Below are 22,256 nucleotides of genomic sequence, written 5' to 3' on the forward strand. Positions count from 1 at the left end.
CACTAAAGCCTTCTCTCGCCTGGAAAACCTCAAGATCCACCTAAGGAGTCACACGGGGGAGCGTCCTTACATCTGCGTGTACCCTCACTGCATGAAGGCCTTCTCCAACTCCTCTGACCGCGCCAAACACCAGAGAACACACGTCGATGCGGTGAGTCGGGTGTTGAAGACTGTTTTGTGGTGTTTTAAGGATGTTTTGTGGTATTCGGGGGTATTTTAATGGTGTTTTTGGGTGTTTTGTGCTGTTTTATGGGTGTTTTGTGGTGTTCTTGGTGTTTTAAGGGTGTTTTTGGGTGTTATAGGGAGTTTAAAGGAGTTTTAGGGTGTTTTGACGGTGTCTTGTTCTTTTTTAAGGTGTTTAAGAGTGTTTAAGGGTGTTTAAGAGTGTATTGAGTGTGTTTTAAGGGTGTTTTGTGGCGTTATAGGGCATAGGATTTTTTAAAAGTTTTTGAGGAGTTATTGAGAAGTTTTAAGGGTGTTTAAAGGTCATTTAGGGTGCTTAAAGTTATTTCAGGGTGTTCTGGGGTGTTTTAGGATATTTTAAGGGTATTTATGATTATTCTGGGATGTTTTGGGGTGTTCTTGCGGTGTTTTAAGGGTATTTCAGGGTGGAAAGACTAAAAATGGCGAAGAATGGCTGAGAGAGGCTGGGAGGAAATGATAGACTGAGAAAGGAGTTATGAGTGACTGGAAGTAGTAGTAGTAGTAGTAGTAGTAGTAGTAGTAGTAGTAGTAATAGTAGTAATAGTAGCAGTAGCAGTAGTAGTAGTTGTTGTTATTATTATTATTATTATTATTATTATTATTATTATTATTATTAGTAGTAGTAGTAGTAGTAGTAGTAGTAGTAGTAACAGCAGCAATAGCAGTAGTAGTAACATCAGCAGCAGCAGTAATAGTAGTAGCATTAATTCACGCATCAATTTATCATCTTAATTTATCTCAATCATCTCTATTATCTATCATGCATCACCTTTTCTATCGCCCTTATCCATCTATTCTTACTTTATTTTTCTGTACCTCTCTTCAGAAACCGTATGTGTGTTCCGTGGCGGGGTGCAAGAAGCGTTACACAGATCCTTCATCACTCAGAAAACACGTCAAGAACCACACAGCGAAGGAACAAGCACTGGCTAAGAGAAAGGTGAGGTTTTTACTATTGGAACCACGTTAATGGGTTTCAAATAGCGTATCTTGTTTTTAAAGGGTATTGGAACCTTTTCTAGGGAATTGAAACCCACTTAAGGTTCTTTTAGGGAATTTGAAGTCGTAATATACACATTCATGGGTTTCAAATAGCGTATCTTGTTTTTAAAGGGTATTGGAAGCTGTTTCAGGGATTGAGAACCCTCAATATACACATTAATAGGTTTCAAATAGCGAATCTTTGTTTTCAAAGGGTATTGGAAACTGTTTTAGGGAATTAGGACCCAGTTAAGATCCTTTTAGCAATATAGGACGTAAGGGCGTTTGTCTATTATAGTACTGCAAAATGATCGCCTGAAATGTGTGTTAATAAATTATTAAGGGTGTTTTGTGGTGTTACAAAGGTGTTTTGGGTATTATAAAGGTGTTTAAGAGTGTTCTGTGTGTTCAATCAATCAATCAATCTATCTATCTAACTATCTGTTTATCTATTTACCTATCTATCTATCTATCTATCTATCTATTTCACCCATTATCTCTCTCTTCTCCCTGTAGATACATTCTCCTGACGAAGAGACGAGAGGACAAACGCCCCCCGGCCTCCTCCTGTCCCCGCCCTCCGCCCTGGACCCCTCAGCCCTCCAGCAGGACCAGTTTCAGTACAGCGGTGAGTAAATTGTCCATGTTCACGTAGGAGTGGCCTTGCAAAATCTCCCTTAATATTTTAGATACGTGTATGTGATGTTTGTAGGAGTCTCCCTTTAAATGGTGACGTTTTCTCTGGTACTTTTTTTTATTTTCGTGATTTTTTGAAGATTTTTATTGTTTCTTTCTATTCAAAAAGAGTAGAAAGATGAATAAATAAATAAATTGTGATAAAAAGGTACGGATAATTAATAAAAAGTCAACATATTAAATAATTGCAGAATAGAGTTAATAAAATGAGTAAATGAATTGCTCTATCGGCTCACACACTATAAACAAATGAATCAAAGTAATAAAGTAGCAAAAATAAAGAAATAAACAAAAGAAAATATTTAGTCCCGTCTCCCACTTCATTTTTTTTAAGAGAGAGGTTCCAAGACATCTTTTTCTGGTTAATTTTATGCAAGTAAATGAACCTTTTTATTTATTATTTGTTTTTGGTGTCATTTATCAGTTTCCCTCTATTACATTAGAAAAGTAGGTAGAATTAATAAACAAGGCTTACACGCACAGTAAAAAAATAATAATCAAAGTAATGCAAGTAGCAATAAATGAAGAAATAGACCAAATAAATAAGTTAGGCTCGTCTCCCACAATTAATACTCCACGATACCCCAAACAGTAGCAATAAATGAAGAAATGAATAAAAATAGATAAGTTATGCCTGTCCCACACACAACTAATACCCCGCGTGCCCCCCAGACAGCTCCGTCCCAAATCGGCGCGCCGGGGGACGTGGTGCGGTTCAGTCTGCGCTGCCACGTGTTGTCTCGCCGCCCCGCTGTGGAGACGCCGCCGCCGCTGGGCCTGCCGGAGACTCTGGTGCCAGAATTCACACAAGAGGACCTGGACGCGTGGGTGAGCATCTTCTGAGCCTGCAGGACCACCAGGCAGACCACCATTTGATCCCCAGTGACAGTATATATGTGTCTGACTTGTACTATGAATCCAGTTACTGCCAGCCTCTCCAGTACCCAGTTACCAGTACGGGCCACCATTTCACCTATTCCCAGGCACCCTATGGAGCCTACACTAACCCAAATGACCCTAACTGTGCCTCTAACCCTCTCCCTGGCCAGCCTTACCCTACCCAGCACGGTACTTGATTGGACAAAGACCCGTAGTGATGTTAATGATTGGTGACTCTTGAAAAGGTTGCCTATATGGAGAGAACCAGGCGGCGGTGCTGGTGGTGGTGCTGGTGCCCTCTGGTGGTGGCCTTATGTAGCCTTGGCGTTCTCCAGGGTCCTGTTGGGTTCTCTAGGGTCTTCTGTTAGGGTATCTCAGGGTCCTGGCGTTCTGTAAGGGTCTTCGCTTGAGTTCCTAAGGGTAGTCTTGAGATCTTTGCAGTTTTCCCGCCACTTTTACGCAATGAAGCTCCTTTGGTGAGGCTGGATTAATATATCAAGCTCTCTCTCTCTCTCTCTCTCTCTCTCTCTCTCTCTCTCTCTCTCTCTCTCTCTCTCTCTCTCTCTCTCTCTCTCAGGAGTGCTGGAACCAATGTCAGGCTCTCCGTGGCAGTTTCAGAATGCATTTAGTTCTGGAATAGCTCTGGAATCTATTTGTTTATTTTCTTTGTAATTTTTGAGGTACTGGAATGTACTAATGGCGTTTTCTTCAGTACTGGAACCAATGGAAGGTGTTTGAATGGTACTGGAATCCATTTTGGTGCTTTGAATGGTGCTGGGATATGTTGTTTTTTTAGATTCCTGGAAACACTGGAATATTTTTGTACCGGAACCAATTTGAAATGTCTGGAATTGTAATTGTAATCAGTACTGGAACCTACTCAAGTTATTTTTAGTACTGGAGTTGTTTGTATCCTCTTCCACAGTACTGGAACCTCTTTGGAATCCATTTGTGATGTTTCCAGGCACAGTACTGGAACAACTATTTATATTTTTGGAGTACTGGAACCAAATGTAGCATATTTCTGGAGGAGGACTGGAACATGTTTTTAAAGGTTCTGGAATTTATTTTTTGACTTTGGAACAATGCTGGAAAACTGGAATCCATTTTTTGTACGTTGTTTGAGTATTGGAACCAAATTAGTGGGTTTCAAATAGCGAACCTTGTTTTAAAGGGTATTGGAATCTGTTTTAGGGGATTGAAACCCATATAAGGTCTTTTTAAGGGACTGGAACCCACTTGAGGTCCTTTTAGGGAATTGAAACCCATAATATAGAGGTTTCAGGCAATATTTTTTGGCAATATAGGATGTAAGGGTGTTTGTCTGTATATAATAGTACAAAATGATCGCCTTAAGTGTGTGTGTGTGTGTGTGTGTGTGTGTGTGTGTGTGTGTGTGTGTGTGTGTGTGTGTGTATGTATAGGTTATGAATTATTTATTATTATGACGGTATTATGAATATTTTTTAGTTTATTAATGCTAAGTCAAATTTTCTGTAGGGGTTATTGTATGTGTGTATGTTTGTTGGTGTAGTTATGTATATCTTAAAATATTTAGCTTTTGTATCCATTTGTCATCTTTACCTTCTCTTTGAAAAATTACCATTATTATTATTATTATTATTATTATTATTATTATTATTATTATTATTATTCATTTAAGCTCATTTTGCCAAAGAGTTCATATTTCATGTTTATTTATTTATTGTTTTCTTTATTTCACTTATCATTTATGTTCATAGGGTTTTTTATTGTGAATTTATTTATTTATCATGTATATTTTTCATTTATCTAATTCTCTCTATCTATCTATCTATCTGGCTATCTCTCTACCTAGTTTTCTATCTGTCCATCTATTTATCTATCTATATCTAACTACTTACTCATTGCTTAAGTATTTATTCATTCATTTATTCATTATTCATTTCTGCAATTCTTATATATCACTTTCCTCTCAATCATTTCTCCACTTAATTCACACCTGTGCCTTTTTCTTCCTCTTAACCCCTTCAGTACTGGGACGCATTTTTACCATGAGTTTTGTGTACGATTAGACCATTTTATTAATATTAGGAAGAGTTTATAGAGAATTAATGGCCACAGTTTTAACTATTTTAACCCCCCCCCCACATAAGTTTCTGAAGCTGTATACCACCAAATAATCTGAATTAATATAGAAATGTGAGTTTTGGATACAATTAGAAGATTATTGACATTAGGAAGGGTCTATGGAGGTCAGAAGAATAATGGCCACAGTTTTCACTATTTTAACCTCCCACATAAGTTCCTGAAGCTGTATACCACCAAATGATAACCAAAATAATATTGAAATGTGGGTTTTGGGTAAGATTAGAACATTTTATTGACATTAGGAAGGGTCTATGGAGGTCAGAAGATTAATGGCCACAGTCTTCACTATTTTAACCCCCCCCACATAAGTTCCTGAAGTTGTATACCATTAAATAGTAACCAGAATGAATATGAAAACGCGTCCTGGTGCTGAAGGGGCTAAAATTTACATCCTACACAGTGCCTGGCTCTTTGGCAAATTCCTTGTTCATAGACGGTACCCTGGCTTCGATTCCCGTCCCACTGTAGAAGGCAAGGCGACAAGGAAGACTATCAGTGCTTTCAGTAGTGTACTATGGACCTTAGCAGCTAGTGAGCGAAGGTCGTTAGTGACAATTAGACTGTTCGTGTGTGTGTGTGAGTGAATGTGAGTGAGTGAGTGATGGTGGTGATGATAGTGATAAAACTTGTACAGTGTTTTTGTGATAATAAAATATGATAATAGTGTTTTTCTGCATTTTTTTTCCAGAGAGAGAGAGAGAGAGTATATACTTAATCTTAAAATGCTGCATTGAACTTTTTTTTTTTTTTTTTTTTTTTTTTTTTTTTTTTTTTTGGCATTCCCTTGAGATGTTATGCTTTTAATGACAGTTTTAGTTACTCCTTACAACAACGCGAAAAAAACCCTTTAGAACCTGCCAGTAATATGTGAAGCCTTGAATCGAGTCAGAAGTGAATCAAGCTTCGAATCAACAAGTGAACTGCTTCGAGACTCGGCGAGAGAGAGAGGGGGGGGGTTGACAGTCTTGTGTTGGACAGTGAGGAGGGAGGAAGACAGGAAGGAAGGACAGGAGGACAGGAGGAAAGAAAACTGGAAGATAGGAAGAGATAGACAGAAAGACAAGGAAGACAGAAAGAGGAAGGTAGGAAGACAGGAAGGGACAGGAGGACAGGAGGAAAGGAAAACTGGAAGATAGAAGAGATAGACAGAAAGACAAGGAAGACAGAAAGAGGAAGGTAGGAAGACAGGGAGATAGGAAGAGGAATACTGAAAGACAAGGAAGACAAAGACAGGAAGATAGGAGGACAAAGATAAAGTTGCCAGGCGTGTGTTGGACAGGAAGAAAGGAAGACAAAAAGACGAGAGGACAGTAAGACAGGAAGAAAGACAAGAAAATTGGAAAGTAGGAAGACAGGTAGGCAAAAGGACAGGAAAAGAGGAAGAAAGACAGAAAAAAGGAAGACAAGAGAACAAGAGAACAGTAAAATAGGGAAAGGAAGACAAGAGGACAGGAAGATAAGAAGAAGACAAAGAAAGGAAGACAGGAAGAAGACAAAGAAAGGAAGACAGGAAGAGAAAGACATAAAGGAAGACAAGAAGACAGGAAGAAGACAAAGAAAGGAAGACAGGAAGAGAAAGACAGAAAGGAAGACAGAAGACAAGAAGGAAGAGGAAGACAGGAAGGAAGACAGAACAGGTAAGGACAGTCCAGTGGATAGTCACCAAAGTGGACCATATATGTGTCTCACTAATCTCACTATCTCACATTTGTATATTGTATCACTCTCTCTCTCTCTCTCTCTCTCTCTCTCTCTCTCTCTCTCTCTCTCTCTCTCTCTCTCTCTCTCTCTCTCTCTCTCTCTCCACAAGTTGTCTCTGTCCCGTGTTCTCTCTGTCTGACCTTTTCTCTTCTTCATTTTCTCTCTTTCTCTTCTCTTTGCTTTTATAATGATTGATATTGCCAGCTTTATATTTCTCTATCTACCTTTACCATCACACCACACCTCGCCACACCACAGTAAATTTGCAATGTCAACCAATAAACCTTATCTTAAATTTCTTTTTCCGTGTCTAACAAGCTTGGGGACCTCCTGGGAAAGTGGGGTTTTAAACTAGTCTAACCTAACCTAACTAAACTCCATTTTCCGATAGGGTAGAAATGCTGGTAGAAGTGTGATCTAGACTGAGAATGTGTATAGTGACGTGTGGTGTGTTGGTTGAAGCTGCAATAATTTCCACACAACACCTCAGTACACCACGCCAAGGCCACAGAGATGATTAGCAGTGTTTTCAAGAGTGTTTGTCCAGTTGATAATGTAGAAATCTGGTCACTCTGCCTCTAGAACTATAAAAATATCCTCAAAACACTCTTTTCCGAGCCCACAGAGATGATTAACAATGTTTTCAAGAGTGTTTGTCCAGTTAATATTGTAGAAATCTTGTCACTGCCTCTAGAACCATAAAAACGTCCTTGAAAACACTTTGTTCTCTTACCACAACTGTTTTCCAAGGCCACAGAGATGATTAGTAATGTTTTCAAGAGTGTTTGTCCAGTTAATAATATAGAAATCATATCATTCTGCCTCTAAAACCATAAAAACACCCTTGAAAACACTTTGCTCTCACCATGATTGTTTTCCAAGGCCACAAAGATAACTAGCAAGGTTTTCAAGTGTTTCTCCAGTTAATAATGTAGAAATCTTGTCATTCCGTCACCAGAATCATAAAAACATTCTTAAAAATGCTCTGTTCTCTCACCATGATTGTTTTCCAAGGCCACAGAGATTATTAGCAAGGTTTTAAAGTGTTTCTACAATTAATAATGAAGAAATTTTGTCACTGCCTCTAGAACCATAAAAACACCTTAAAAATTTGTGTAAACTTAAATAAAGCCTTTTGAAATAGGGCCAAAACACATTTTTGAGAATAGAAACCAATAAATCTTGCTCTTGATATTAATTGGTCACAAAAAAAAGATAAAAAATTATAATTAAATAAAAAAAAAAATAAATAATAATAAATCCAGCAATAAGAATTCAGGAGAGACAAAGAATAGATGTTATGATAAATTTTTCCTCCCTTTTATTACGAAAGTACAAACTCACACCTGACTTTCATTAGCAGGGATGGAGGTAGGGGGTATGGGGCAGTTTGGCAGGGGAGAGATGGTGTTGGAGGGCAGTCTGGCAGGGGAGGGAGGGGGCAGAGGCAAGGCAGTAGGGAGGAGGGGGACATTTGTGTAGCTGTGGTGATAAAGAGGGCAAGGAGAAACAGGAAAAAAAAAAATTAATGAGAAATAGAGAAAATAGATAGGAAATAAATAAAGATAGAAGGAAAATAATGAAGGAAGGAATAAGGATAATAGATAAGTAGAAGAAAGAGGGTAAGGAGAAACAGGGAGATAAAAAAGGAATAAGAGAAAGAGAAAGATAGAGATAATGCAGGAAATAAATAAATAAAAAAATAATAAAGGCAGGGATGAAAAAGAGAGAGAGAGAGAGAGAGAGAGAGAGAGAGCACACTGACCTCAATAACAATCTAATGCTAAACAGATTCAAGGATTTATGAGCTGACAGAGAGATTATAACTTGTAGAAACCCAAACAAAGGAATCAAACACCCCAAAAGACTACTGGATCATACTTTATAAAGGATTCACCACCTTTCATAGCAATTAACTCAAAACTGATAGAGATTCTAAATAAATAGATTCAAAAAGCAAAAAAATTATGTTTGACAGAGAGAAAGAGAGAGAGAATTTTTATTTCTTTCTAAAGCAACAAAAAGAAAAAGAATTGAAAGATTTGTGTGTGTGTGTGTGTGTATGTCTCAGCACCTTATGAAACACTAGTTACAATATAATTTTTGATATAATTATTTAAGTCAACATAGCTACACTAGTCTTCCTCCTCCTCCTCTTCTTCCTCCTCTTCTTCCTCCTCCTCTTCCTCTTCTTCTAGCATTTTTTTCCTCCTTCTTCTGTTGTCTCTTCTTCTAATCGTCATTGTTGTTGTTTGTTCCTCCTCTTCCACTTCTTCCTCTTTCCTTCTCTCTTCAGCCTCCCTCTCTTCTCCTCCTCCTTCCTCCTCTTCTTCTCTCCTCTCAGACTCCTCCATCTTCTTCTTCTTGATCTTCTCTGCCAGGAATTTAAATCGCATCATGCAGTCCTCCTGAAAATTTGTGTTTTTATTAGTTTATTTATTTATTAAGATTTGAGAGAGAGAGAGAGAGAGAGAGAGGAAAAAATGCAAAATAATGAAAAATAACAAACAATAAAAGAAAGAAAATAAAGAAAAAATCATCACCACCACTACCTTGCTCTTGTCAGGGACGGCTCTAGCAATCTTGTCCCAGCGCTGGTCGGTGCCCTTGGGAAACTGTTTGAGTGCCTTCTCCAGGGCCTTCTGCTGCACCGGACTCCAAGCCTCATCACTGCCAGCCCCTGCATCACTCCGACTCTCTCCCTTTGTCTTCACCTTCACCTGTGTGGAAGAACAGAGAGAAGAATGATAAAAAGGTGTTAGATGCCATATAGATTACTCAAATAGGTGCCACAATAAATGATGTATAGATTATCCAAATAGGTGCCACAATAAATGCCATATATAGATAAGGAAATGAAAAAAAATTAAATAAATAAAATAAAAAAAGGGTGGAAGACATGAAAAATTGTTTCTCACAGATAAGGAGATAAAAAAAATGAAAAGAAAAAAGAAAGTCGCGGAACAATGTTGAGAAAAGATTTGCCATTGATAAGGAGATAAAAAAGATGAAAACAAAGGTGGGAGAAGAGACATCAAAAACAGATTGTCCATAGATAGAGAGATAACAATGCAGAAAAGGTGGGAATAGACCTCAAAAACAGACTCTACACAGATAAGGAGATAAAAAATACAAAAAAGTATAGATTCAAGAATCACACACACACACACACACACACACACACACACACACACACACACGGCCCGGTAGCTCAGTGGTTAGAGCGCTGGCTTCACAAGCCAGATGACCGGGTTCGATTCCCGGCCGGGTGGAGATATTTGGGTGTGTCTCCTTTCATGTAGCCCTGTTCACCTAGCAGTGAGTAGGTACGGGATGTAAATCGAGGAGTTGTGACCTTGTTGTCCCGGTGTGTGGTGTGTGCCTGGTCTCAGACCTATCCCAAGATCGGAAATAATGAGCTCTGAGCTCGTTCCGTAGAGTAACGTCTGGCTGTCTCGTCAGAGACTGCAGCAGATCAAACAGTGATTTACACAGATAGCAGCCTCATTCATTCTAGAAAGCTTGTTACCTCCTCATAAGTGTTCTAGTTGTTAGTTCATGTGGTGAAAGGAATGAAAACCTTCCCTTTCTTTTCTTTTCTTTTCATATTTTTTTACTTTTAAATATCTTACAAACCTTCCCTTTCTTTCTTTTTTTTTTTCATCATTATTGCTTGGAGACTGCACAGAGACAGGACACCATAAGCTTACTCCCCTCCTTCACACACACACACACACACACACACACACACACACACACACACACACACACACACACACACCTTGACAGCAGGAACGGTCTCTTCAGTGTCTTCAGCTTCAGTGGATCGTTGTGTCAAACTGGATTTCAATTTGCTGGACATCTTGGTGACCTCAAACACTGTCCGCCCCATCATCTCCGCTATCTTCTCCCACCTGTTCACTGTGCCACCAGGGAACCTGAGGGAAGTGGAGCTGGTTAGTGAAGGCTGAAGTGGAGTTGAAGGAAGGTGGAGCAGAATTTTAAGTGTTTTTTTTGTGTGTTTAGTGGATGGAAAGAGGGAAAGAAATTTTGATGGGTTAAATTTGTAAAGGTGGAGAAAAGCTGACTCTAGGAAACAAGGTAAGTGGAGTTGAAGGAAGGTGGAACAGAATTTTAAAGTGTTTTTGTGTGTTTAGTGGATGGAAGAAGAAAAAAAAGAAGGGTTAAATTTGTAAAGGTGGAGAAAACTGCCTCTAGGAAACAAAAGGTAAGTGGAGCTGGTTAGTGGAGGATGAAGTGGAATATTAAGCATTTTTTTATGTGTTTGGTGGATGGAAAAAGGAGAAAAAGATGTTAAATTAAGGAAGATACACTAGTAAGGGTGGAATAAAATTAACTTAGTTGAATTGAAGTGGAATATTGAGGGTGGAGTGGAATTTTATGCATTTTTTGTGTGTTTAGTGGATGGAAAAGGAAAAAAAAGATATTAAATTAAGGATGATGGATTTGTAAGGGTGGAAGAAAGTGAGGAACATGATCAGTGGAAGTTAGTGAAAGCTTAAGTGGAATATTGAAGGAGTGGAATCTAAGTGGTCCTTTTGTGTGTAGTGGAAAGAAAAAGGAAAAAAAAAAAAGGTTAAATTGAAGACAGAGGAAAATACAAAAGAATAAATTAAATAAGAGTGTGTTAGTGGAGGGTGAAGTGGAGTTGAAGGAAGGTGGATTAAGATTTAAGTTATTTGTGTGTTTAGTAGATGGAAAAAGCAAAAAATATGATAAACTGAGGAAAACAACAACAAGAGCCATACTTAGCCATGAGTCGCGCCAGTTCACTAAAGTCATCATCGGTCCAGAAGCCACCGGTCACCACAGGGGCGGCGGCAGCAGCGGGCTTCACTCGGGACTGTTGGGGGTGGAGAGGAGGAAAATAAATAAATAAATAAATAAAATGAATGGTAGAAGGAAAAGTGAGAAATTAACTAAACATGAAGGAAAAATGTGGAGGAAATGAAGGATTGGAGAGAAAAATGTAACGTGTGTGTGCGTGTGTGCGTGTGCGCGTTACCTGTGTGTGTGTCTGCTCTGGTCCATCCACACTTTCCAGAACACACTCGGAATTGGAGAGATCAGGAAGGAGGTTCGCCCGTTTTCTTCCTTCCTTCCTGCTGGCTTTCTTCTTCTCTCTCTTCTCCTCCTGTGAGAGAGAGAGAGAGAGAGAGAGAGAGAGAGAGAGAGAGAGAGAGAGAGAGAGAGAGAGAGAGAGAGAGAGTGGATTAGTTTTTTTTATTTTAGTTTTTCTTTTTTTTTCTTTATTCTTTCTTTTACTTTTTTTTTTTTTTTTTTTCTTGTCTTCCTCCTTCCTCCTCCTCCTCCTCCTCCTCCTCCTCCTCCTCCTCCTCCTCCTCCTCCTCATTCTCTTCCTTTCCTCCTCTTTTATAGCAAACTAATTTTCTCCTTCTCTTCATCCTCTTACTTATCAAATTTCTCTCCTCCTCCTCCTCCTTCTTCTCCATCTCCATCAATGACTTCACCACCATTCTCCTCCTCCACCTCCTCTTACACTAATCTCCTCCTCCTCCTCCACCACTCACCTCTAACCTCCTCCTCTTCCTTATCCTCCATTACTCACCTCTTCTATCCTCTTTCTCTCCTCCTCCTCCTCCTCCTCCTTCTCGCGCTGCCTCCTGAGTCTCTCCTCCTTGGCGTGTGCTAGGAGGCTCCTCACCAACCCAGGCCCTCCGGTCACCAGGAAGACAAGGAGGCGCACCAGTTGTATGGGTAAGATGTTCCACCAGCTGTAAGATGGTGGTGGTGGTGGTGGTGGTTTGGTGAGGTTAGATTGGGTTTGGTGACTGACTGACTGACTAACTGGCTTGGTTGGTGGGTGGGTGGGTGACTGACTGGCTGTGATGAGGTTAGGTGGCTGGCTGGTTGACTGACTGACTGACTGACTGACTGACTGGCTGGCTCTATCTCTCCATCACTATCCACTTCTCTCTCTCTCTCTCTCTCTCTCTCTCTCTCTCTCTCTCTCTCTCTCTCTCTCTCTCTCTCTCTCTCTCTCTCTCTCTCTCTCTCTCTCTCTATCCACTTATATATATATACCTCTATCCATCACTCTCTCTCTCTCTCTCTCTCTCTCTCTCTCTCTCTCTCTCTCTCTCTCTCTCTCTCTCTCTCTCTCTCTCTCTCTCTCTCTCTCTCTCTCCCCCACTCACCTTGGTCTGGGTATCTTGTCCAGCACCTCCTCCATCAATGTAATATTTTCCAAGTCTTCCTTTTTCTTCCTTCCTTCCTTTATCTTGTACTTCCTTATCAGTGTTTCTTCCTGTCAATAGTAAATATTATGTAAGGTCTTGCAGAAAATGTTGTCTTTTATTTTTGCATCTATTTATTTTATGCTGTTGATTGTTGTTTCTTTGTGTCTGTTTTCCATTTGTCATCAGCCACATACATACACATAAATACACACACACACACACACAAAAAAAAATGGCCATCCACAGACAAAAACACACCTAATTCACACTCAAAAACAGCCACACGCACTCAAAATTTAAAAACACTCACTCAGCACACTTGAAACATCCCACAAAACACCCAAAATGCAAGAGAACACACCTAAAACACTTCTAAACACCTTTTAGACACCCTAGAACACACTCTAAATTCCAGCACACACACAAAACACACTCAAAAGACCTCTTAAACACACTAAACAACAAAACACCCCACAAAACACAACAGAACATTCACAAACACACAAAACACCCTAGAACACCCCTAAAACACCCTTAAACACCCTCAAAACAAAACACCCACCATACACCTCTTCTTGTCAATGTAGGAGCCCCATGCCATCAAGTACTGAGTGAGAGAGATGACAACAGTGAGAATGATTGAGATTTCCAGCAGTGACATCTTCCTGGCTCTTCTGTAGTAGTAGATGGGTGACCTCCAGTCTGGCAAGCCTTCTACTAACACTCGGTTGTATCTGTTGCGTTGTGCCTCGTCTCGGAGAACCTCGTAAATGCCGACCAGCTGTGGGGGGGTTAGGTTAGGTTAGGGATAGGTTAGATTAGGTTATTTATGTGTGTCTATCCTCCCACAATGCTTTAGTTCAGGGGTTTTCAATCTTCTCGTTTGTAACCCTCTGAATTTGACCATCTATCCAAGCCTCCAGTGCAAAATAGGTGGGTTTTCAAGACAGTTTATCCTTATATCTAGAAATCTTACCAGTACATCACCAGGACCATGAAAAAAAGCTTAAAAACGTGACCATTTTCAATTAAAGCCTGTAGAAAGCAGTGGAATCTGACACCAAACATAATATTAATTTAGTAACTGACACAAACTCAATATGCAATGGTATTTATTTATTTATTTTTATTTATTTATACCATGTGGGCTTTTCAAGGGAATTTCTGGGGTAAAGGAGATACTTTTTTGTGGTACCTCCTATCTCAAAGCCCACCTGCTAGGAAACTGTTGCCCCAACTAAGGAAGCCCAACCTACACTCAAAACCATGGACAGGATTTGGACCTACGTGCTTGGAGACCCCTCAGACCCCAAAGCATTAGGTCATCCATCTAAGTACCCACAAAAATCTTCATGTGAGTCCCTGGGCATTCATGAACCCAGGCCTGAGAACCACTGGTCAATTATAAAAAAAAAAAAAAAAAAAAAAAAAAGTAATTGTAATATACTAGTAGGTGAAGTCTTTAAAGCAAGGTTCTAATATACGATAAAGTTACAATACACACACACACACACACACACACACACACACACACACACACACACACTTGGAAGAGGAAGTAGAAGAAATAAACAGAATGGGACCATATCAAGAAGGAAAAACGAGACCAATTAAAATACTACTAAAATCACAAGCAGCAACAGAAGAAATATTATATAGAACAACAAAACTTAGAGAAACAGAAGGCTGCAAGGATATGTATATAAAGAAAAATAGAAATGAGGAAGAAAGGAAGAGATACAATGAACTGGCAGCAGCAGTAAGGGAAAAGAATAATGAAAGGTCAGAAGAGGAGAAGAAGGCATTTTTTTGGAGAATTCTAGGAGACAGGATAAGGAAATGGTATATAAATGAGAAGGAAGAGAAAGTGGAACAAGTTTAACTAAAAATGATGTATACGAACATAGACGGGGTTTTATCAAGTAAACTAGAATTAAGAGATTACATAAATAAAGAAAATCCAGATATTGTATGCCTGGCTGAAACAAAACTAAATAAGGCAATCAAAATAGACTTGGATAATAGGTATAATGTATGGAGAAGAGACAGAGTGGGTAAAGGAGGAGGAGGAGTCATGATTATGTTAAGGAAGGAGATAGTGATAAACCAAGTGGAATGTGAGGAAGGAAAAGCAGAAGTATTGTATGTTAAGATGCATATTAATAAAAAAGAGTTAACAATCATTGTAACATATGTGCCACCAAAAACAAATTCATGGACCAATCAAGAATATAAAGACATGATAGATGACACAATAAGGAGTCTAACGAGAATTGTTAAAAAGGAAAAAAAGTTATATTAGTAGGAGATTTCAACTGTAAAGAAGTGGACTGGGAAAATTATGAAAGTGGTATGGGGAAAGAAGCCTGGGGAGAAAGATTCTTGAACCTAATGATGGACCAGAGAGTAAAGGAATGCACAAGATTCAGAGGAAACGATGAGCTGGAGAGATTGGACCTAGTTTTTACAAGGGGTATACAAATGAATGATGATATAAGATATAAGTGCCCATTGGGAAAGAGTGACCATGTAATATAAGAAATAGATATAGAAGAAAGGAAGATAGAGACGATTCATACAAAGGAGACCGATTAAATTACAGAAAGGCTGATATTGAGAATCTCAAGAACTATTTTAAAAATGTAAACTGGGAGGAGATGGAAGACTCAGAGACAATGCAAGAGAAATATAACTTATTTTTGGAAATATACAAAACAGGAGTCAGGGAATATGTCCCGAAATATAGACTAAAGAAGAAGGAAAGAAAGATTGGTTTAATGCAAGGTGTGCCAAGGCAAAGGAGAAAAGAGATGAAGCATGGAAAAGGTGGAGGAGAAATAGAAATCCAGCAAATAAGGAAAACTTCAAGGCAGCGAGAAATGAATATGTTAAGGTGAGGAAGGAAGAGGAAAAGAACTTCGAAAAGGACATTGTCGAAAAATGTAAGGAGCAACCAAAATTGTTCTATAGATTCATAAATGGAAAAATTAGGCAAAAAGAAACAATAGAAAGGTTAAAAGGAGAGAACAGGATGGTAGAAGACCCAAAAGTATGGCAGAACTATTAAATAATAAATTCCAGGAGGTCTTTACTAAGGAATCCAAATTTGAGAGGCCACAGGGTAATAGAGAGACAATCTATATGAAAGAGATTAAAGTAACCAAGCTTGAAATAAAAGAGTTAATGAAGGAACTGGATGAAGAGAAGGCAATGGGACCAGATGAAGTCTCAGGCAGAATACTGAAAGAATGTAGGGAAGAACTAGCAAGTCCTATATACAACATCATAAAATGCTCAATAGAAAATGGAACAGTACCAGTAGAATGGAAAAGAGCTGAGGTGGTTCCCATATATAAGAGCGGAAGGAAGGAAGAACCTTTAAATTACAGACCGGTAGTGTAATATGCAAGATGTGTGAAAGAATAATAAAGAAACAATGGATCGAGTTCCTTGAAGACAACAAATTAATATCAAATAGCCAATTTGGTTTTAGAAAAGGACGGTCTTGTGTAACTAATTTATTGAGTTTCTATTCTAGAATAGTTGATAGAGTACAAGAGAGAGAGGATGGGTTGACTGTATTTATTTGGATTTAAAAAAGGCGTTTGACAAAGTGCCACATGCAAGATTACTATGGAAGTTAGAGGAGAAGGGTGGCTTAAAAGGAAGCACATTGAGATGGATAGAAAATTATTTGAGGGGGAGAGAAATAAGGACGGTAGTTAAAGATATGAAGTCCAAGTGGAGAGCAGTAGAAAGCGGAGTGCCACAGGGGTCAGTATTGGCACCAATACTTTTCCTCATTTATATTAACGACATGCCAGAAGGAGTGAACAGCTACATAAATTTGTTTGCAGATGATACGAAACTGTGCAGAGTTATAAAGCAAAAGAGGATTGTGAAATACTGCAAGAAGACCTAAATAAGATCTGGGAATGGAGTAAAAGTGGGAAATGGAATTCAATGTGAACAAAAGCCATGTCATGGAAATGGGAAAGAGTGAAAGACGACCTGTGGGAATCTATAAGATGGGAGATGGAGTAGAACTGGAGAAAGTAAAAAGGAAAAGGACTTAGGAGTGACGATGGAAGAAAACAATCAACCAGTAAGCCATATTGATAGAATTTTTAGAGAAACATATAATTTGCTAAGGAATATTGGAATAGCATATCACTACATGGACAAAGAAATGATGAAGAAATTGATAAGTACTATAATATGACCCAGATTGGAATATGCAGGAGTAGTGTGGACCCCTCATAAAAAGAAACACATAAGGAAATTGGAGAGACTACAAAAAATAGCTACAAGAATGATTCCAGAATTTAAAGGGATGACATATGAGGAGAGACTAAAGGCTATGGATCTACTAACCTTGGAACAAGGAAGGGAGAGAGGAGACCTGATACAAGTTTAGAAATTGATCAACAGGATGGACCAAGTGGATAATAAGAAACTGTTCCTGAGAGAAGAATATGACATCTGAAGCACAAGATCGCATAGTAAAAAGCTGAGAAAAGGAAGATGTCTGAGAAATGTTAAAAAATATAGTTTCCCGCAAAGATGTATTGAGACGTGGAACAGTTTAAATGAAGAAGTAGTGTCTGCAACGAGTGTGCACACTTTTAAAGTAAGATTGGATAAGTGTAGATATGGAGACGGGCCACACAAGCATAAAGTCCAGGCCCTGTAAAACTACAACTAGGTAAATACAACTAGGTAAATACACACACACACACACACTGCATAGACTATGTAGTGTAGGTTAGCACAATCGGCTCACAACTCAGAAGGCCCGGATTCGAGTCCCAGGTGTGGTGAGGCAAATGGGCAAGGCTCTTAATAGCAAGTAGGTACGGGATGTAACTGGAGGGGTTGTGGCCTCGCTTTCCTGGTGTGTGGAGTGTGTTGTGGTCTCAGTCCTACCCGAAGTTCAGTCTATGACTGTGGTGAATTACACACACACATACCTGTCTAAACTTGACTTCAGCATCTGGGGCATCATTCTTGTCAGGGTGGAGGAGAAGGGACAGTTTGCGGTAAGCTTTCTTCACCTCCTGTAGGGACGCTTCCTGAAAACACACACACAGATTAGGTTAGGTTTTGGTTGGGTTAGGTTAGGATACTATAGGTAGGTTAGAGTAAGGTGAGAGCAATTAAGTAAGGCTGGGTCAGGTTAGGTTAGATTTGTTCGGAGGATAAACATGATAAGCTTAACACTTGAGTCTTGACGAGAGAGAGAGAGAGAGAGAGAGAGAGAGAGAGAGAGAGAGAGAGTGAGTTACCATATAATATACATAATATACACTAAACATATGCAAACATAACAAAATTGAATAGACGAACGAGAACAAGAAAAAAAAAAAATCTAGTGAACTCGGAAACCAGCAAAAATATTCACTTCACTTATTAAAACAAAACAAAAAATAAACAAACAAACACAACAATAAACCAAAAAAACAAAATACAACACCCAAAATAATAAATAAACAAAAAAACGATAAAAAATTACCTGTGAAATCCCTAAAACTTCGTAAAAATTTTGGTTCACTTCTTCAACGAGGTCAAACATTTCCATTTCTTTGGTATCCCAGCAGTGCGAGGGGGTCACTAGCACCGCCACAACCACCGCCACCACCACCACAACACCCCCTGGCCTCATATTTAGTCCCTGTCAGCTCCTTTATGACATCAGCTGGCGGTCTCTGTCGTCCCTCTCTCTCCGTCTCAGCTGTCCACATGTCAACAATGATCTCCTGATTTTTCGTGGTCTTGCTACCGATTTTTCAGTAGATTCTTCAGATTTTTGGTATATTATTTATTTATAAGTATTTAATTGACTTTATTGAGTCTATCGTTACTCATTTTATGCTTAATATTTCCTGATATATTCTAAAAAGCCCTAAAATACCTTAAAAGCTCTGAAACACCGTAACACACCGTGACAGGTTTCATAACACCCTGACACCCTAAAACACCCTAGTGTCCCCAGACAGCCCCTAAAACACCCTTATAAGCCTTAATAGTCTGATAGACCTTACTATACCCTGACAACAGCCTAACACACCCTGACAGACCCTAAAAACAGACCTGAACACTCATATTCTACTTCGGCTCCAGTTTGAGCCGAAAAAAAAACTTGTTATTGTATATTTCCTTGAAATCAGAAAGCTTAATATTGATTTCTTAATTATTATCTTTGTTATTTATTGATTTATTCATTTATTTTGTGGTTGCACTATTATTAAAAGCGAATATTTTGAGCTGCAACGAAATCACCAAGCACCACGTGATGACCGAGTGTGTGTTTCTCAGATTTTCCGCTTTTTTATTCATTCAGAGATGAAGCTGGACTGCCCACGCCTTCCCATGACCGTATCCCAGTGCAGATAGTGAGTATTGGGTTCCTAATTGATATTTTTCTACGTATATTTGTAATTATGAAGTTATGTTTGCCTTCCCCGACCACGAGCCAGCCTCTCTCACTCTCCACATTCAGGACACACACACACACACACTTCTATTCAAGTATGTGGCCTCACTTCACCTATAGCAGTAATTAGGTACCCGGTATAAGAGTTGTGAGTTTGTGCCCCGCTGCTGGGTAGGAGAAACAAACCCTATAAGTGAAAATAACAATAGGTGATCTGGCAACTCCGGGTCTCGCTTGCCTATGTCTGGCGCTATTGCAACGCGGGATGGGATGTCAGATGTCACCAGAGGGTTGTGTAGACTTTAGATGTATGGTAGTCTATGTAGAAGTAAAATGAGATGTAGACGTTTCAGCTGATTCTTCATGCTGCCTTTCAAGTTGAAATACTGTATTGTAATAATATTATACATACGTACACTATATTGATATGTACACATCGTCCCGACCCCGTTCACAACTCTTCACGACCCGAGCCGACCCACACCGCCAGTCTGCCGACCACCGTCACCCTCCGGTTATTTGTGTTTACCTCACACACACACGAGATAACAGTGAGTGCATATTTTCGGTAGCGTGTTCCTGCACCAAGCTTGAGGAAAATCAAGTAGCAACATTACTCAATTAATTCAGATCAGTACAGTGCAGTGGTGTCTGGCTGGGGGGACAGCTTCACCTCAGTTAACCTTACCGTTTGGCCATGACACTCCTCTTGCCCAGGCTGTATTGTCAGGTATCATTGGTTATCTGGATAGTTTACGAAACCATTGCTGTATTTGTTTAGGTTTTCGTCAGCTGTGGTAGTGGAAACATTCTGATAAAGGCATTTATTGAAAGGTAAACAAACAGTCAGGGTAGCGGGAGGCAAGTCTTCTGTATGATCAGCCATTATTGACATTTCTCACTCGTTGTAAGCCAGATATGACTCGGAGTGGAGCCACCTGCCCATCATTATATCACATCACATCATATATACTAGATATGGCCTATTTTTGTTGTGATAAGAGGCAAGATGGCCGCCCCTCCAGCCAGCCGGTCACTGAGGGTGCCGCCTCGTACCTCCGCCCACCCCCATGTTTAAGTACATTTTCCTATCTTTACCTAACTCCATCATTCGGTGTCTTTATTATGTTTTTAGGGTTTCTGTGAAGATTTCGTTGGTTTTGAAGTGTCTCCCGTACCTGTGTTTGGTAAGTATGTGGTGTTTAGTGGTGTTTTATGGGGCAGATATGAGCCATTTTAACGGGCAAAATTTTCTCTACATAATAATGAACTTTTTATTTCAAGCTATAACTGGACCTTTTGGCATAATAAGAATCGCTTATGCTCTTTTAAGTGTGAAATAAATCCATTAAGTGAAATATGTGGGGTTTGAAATGATGTTTAACCCGTGAAACTTAAATTTTATTTTTTACATTTTATTTGTTTACGTTTTTCATTTACGGTCTGGGTCGTTGTAAAATGCCTGAAAAGATAGCTCAGCCTCTGTAAAGTGTGTTGAAATACTCATCAAGTGAAAATAGCTGGACTTTGCAAGGCTTTTTAACGAGTTTAGGTTTTAATGTTGTTTTTTACATAAATACTTTCTCATTCTTTCACTTCTGATTCTAGCTAAGTGTTGGACGCCTGAGAAGAGAGTTTATATTGTCTAGTATTTTTCCAAAGAAATATAAAGTCGAAATGGGTGGACGTTCTAGCTGTTTTATAAGTGAAAATAGTTTTATAATTTGTAATATACTTACTTTTCACAATTCTTTAAAACTAGATTGGCTGGAAATGTTTTGATGTTTTGGATATTAGTTAAAGTGTCTATCAAGCCATAAAATACCAAACATTCGGGTCTAGCTTCATTTTTTCTATAAGTCGATTTTGAAATTATCTCCGTTACGAACGTAAAATTACCAACCGTCATCACCCCGCTCGCCTGCTCCTGTGACGTCATCAAGTGGGCGGGGCTGGCTACCTGGCTCTGCTCCCCGCCGTGTTTAGCTAATATTTGACACACTTAGCGTTGTTTTCTCGCCACTGGTGTCCCTAAATGGAGCCAAATGACTATGCTGGAATAACAGATGTTCGGATACAACTTTCATTGGCAGGTTTTGGTGTGATGAAGGCTTAAGGAGAGGGATGTGGTGTTAGTAGTGGTGGCGGCGGCGGCGACGGTGGCAGCGGCAGCATCAGAGATGATGGTGGTGGTAGTAGTATGTGTATATGTGTGTGTGTGTGTGTGTGTGTGTGTGTGTGTGTGTGTGTGTTTGTTGATTTAGATTTTGATGTGATAAAGGCTTAAGTGAGGCTTAGTAGCGGTGATGGTGGTGATGTTAGCGGCGGTGGTGGTGATGGTAGCGGTAGTGGCGGCGGTGGTGGTGGTGGTGGTGGTGGTGTCGGCAGTGTGTTTGATTAAGCGTATTAAAGAGAAATTCCCACCAGATGGTTTCCTGAAATGGTTACACATTTTAGTATTAATGGATGACACTGTGTTACTGGCGACTACCAGGCAAGCTATGATAGATAAGCTTGTTGAGGTGCAACGGTATTGCAATGCTATTCTGCGGTCAGAATCATTCCGGTGTATGGTGTATAAAGACATTAACTCAGATATTCGTGTGCATGACTTATACATAAATAGGTTTGCTATAAAGGAACTTCATAGGATGGCTTTCACTCGTTTTTGGGTTTTGGGTCACAGTTTACGGTGTGAGACGGGACTGTGGAACAGGCGAGGGCGAGGAAGATTGCCATTCGAGGAGCGCTTGTGTGTGTGTGGTCGAGTACAAACGGAGCGGCACGTCACGCAGGACTGTCCTGTAACGCACACACTTCGAGTTACCGATGGCTTCTGCTCTGTGGAAGAAATTTTTGCGGATAAATATAGTGTTGAGTTGTCTTGTCAGATAATCTATGACACCTTAAAACTGTATAATGATTACTAGTATTGCCACCACTACAACGAGTATGATACAACGTCATTGTGGACTATATGCTGTTAATTTTTGGTTAAGTACCTGTGTTTA

The 22,256-nt window shown here is 39.5% G+C and overlaps 2 protein-coding genes across 2 annotated transcripts in view; one reads left to right on the forward strand and one right to left on the reverse strand.

Annotated features, from left to right (window-relative positions):
• LOC123510729 (zinc finger protein GLI2-like) overlaps positions 1-5,558 on the forward strand; it is a 26,756-nt gene extending 21,198 nt beyond the window's left edge. The window contains 4 exon segments of the mRNA XM_045266068.1: positions 1-151; positions 1,031-1,144; positions 1,702-1,813; positions 2,554-5,558. The exon segment at positions 1-151 is cut by the window's left edge and continues 11 nt beyond it. Of these exon segments, the coding sequence (XP_045122003.1) occupies positions 1-151; positions 1,031-1,144; positions 1,702-1,813; positions 2,554-2,957 (781 nt within the window). The 3' untranslated portion in view covers positions 2,958-5,558.
• Positions 5,559-7,895: 2,337 nt separating this feature from the next.
• On the reverse strand, positions 7,896-18,556 carry LOC123510734 (dnaJ homolog subfamily C member 1-like). Its single transcript, XM_045266081.1, has 10 exons — positions 18,325-18,556; positions 17,783-17,884; positions 13,375-13,593; positions 12,771-12,880; positions 12,182-12,347; positions 11,618-11,746; positions 11,361-11,455; positions 10,373-10,529; positions 9,144-9,311; positions 7,896-8,999 (listed from the first exon to the last, which is right to left on the reverse strand). The coding sequence occupies exons 1-10, from the start codon at positions 18,472-18,474 to the stop codon at positions 8,727-8,729; spliced, it is 1,569 nt and encodes a 522-aa protein (XP_045122016.1). The 5' UTR covers positions 18,475-18,556; the 3' UTR covers positions 7,896-8,726.
• Between the last annotated feature and the right edge of the window lie 3,700 nt (positions 18,557-22,256).

Source organism: Portunus trituberculatus, chromosome 4, assembly GCF_017591435.1.
Source record: "Portunus trituberculatus isolate SZX2019 chromosome 4, ASM1759143v1, whole genome shotgun sequence".
Classification (NCBI taxonomy): domain Eukaryota; kingdom Metazoa; phylum Arthropoda; class Malacostraca; order Decapoda; family Portunidae; genus Portunus; species Portunus trituberculatus.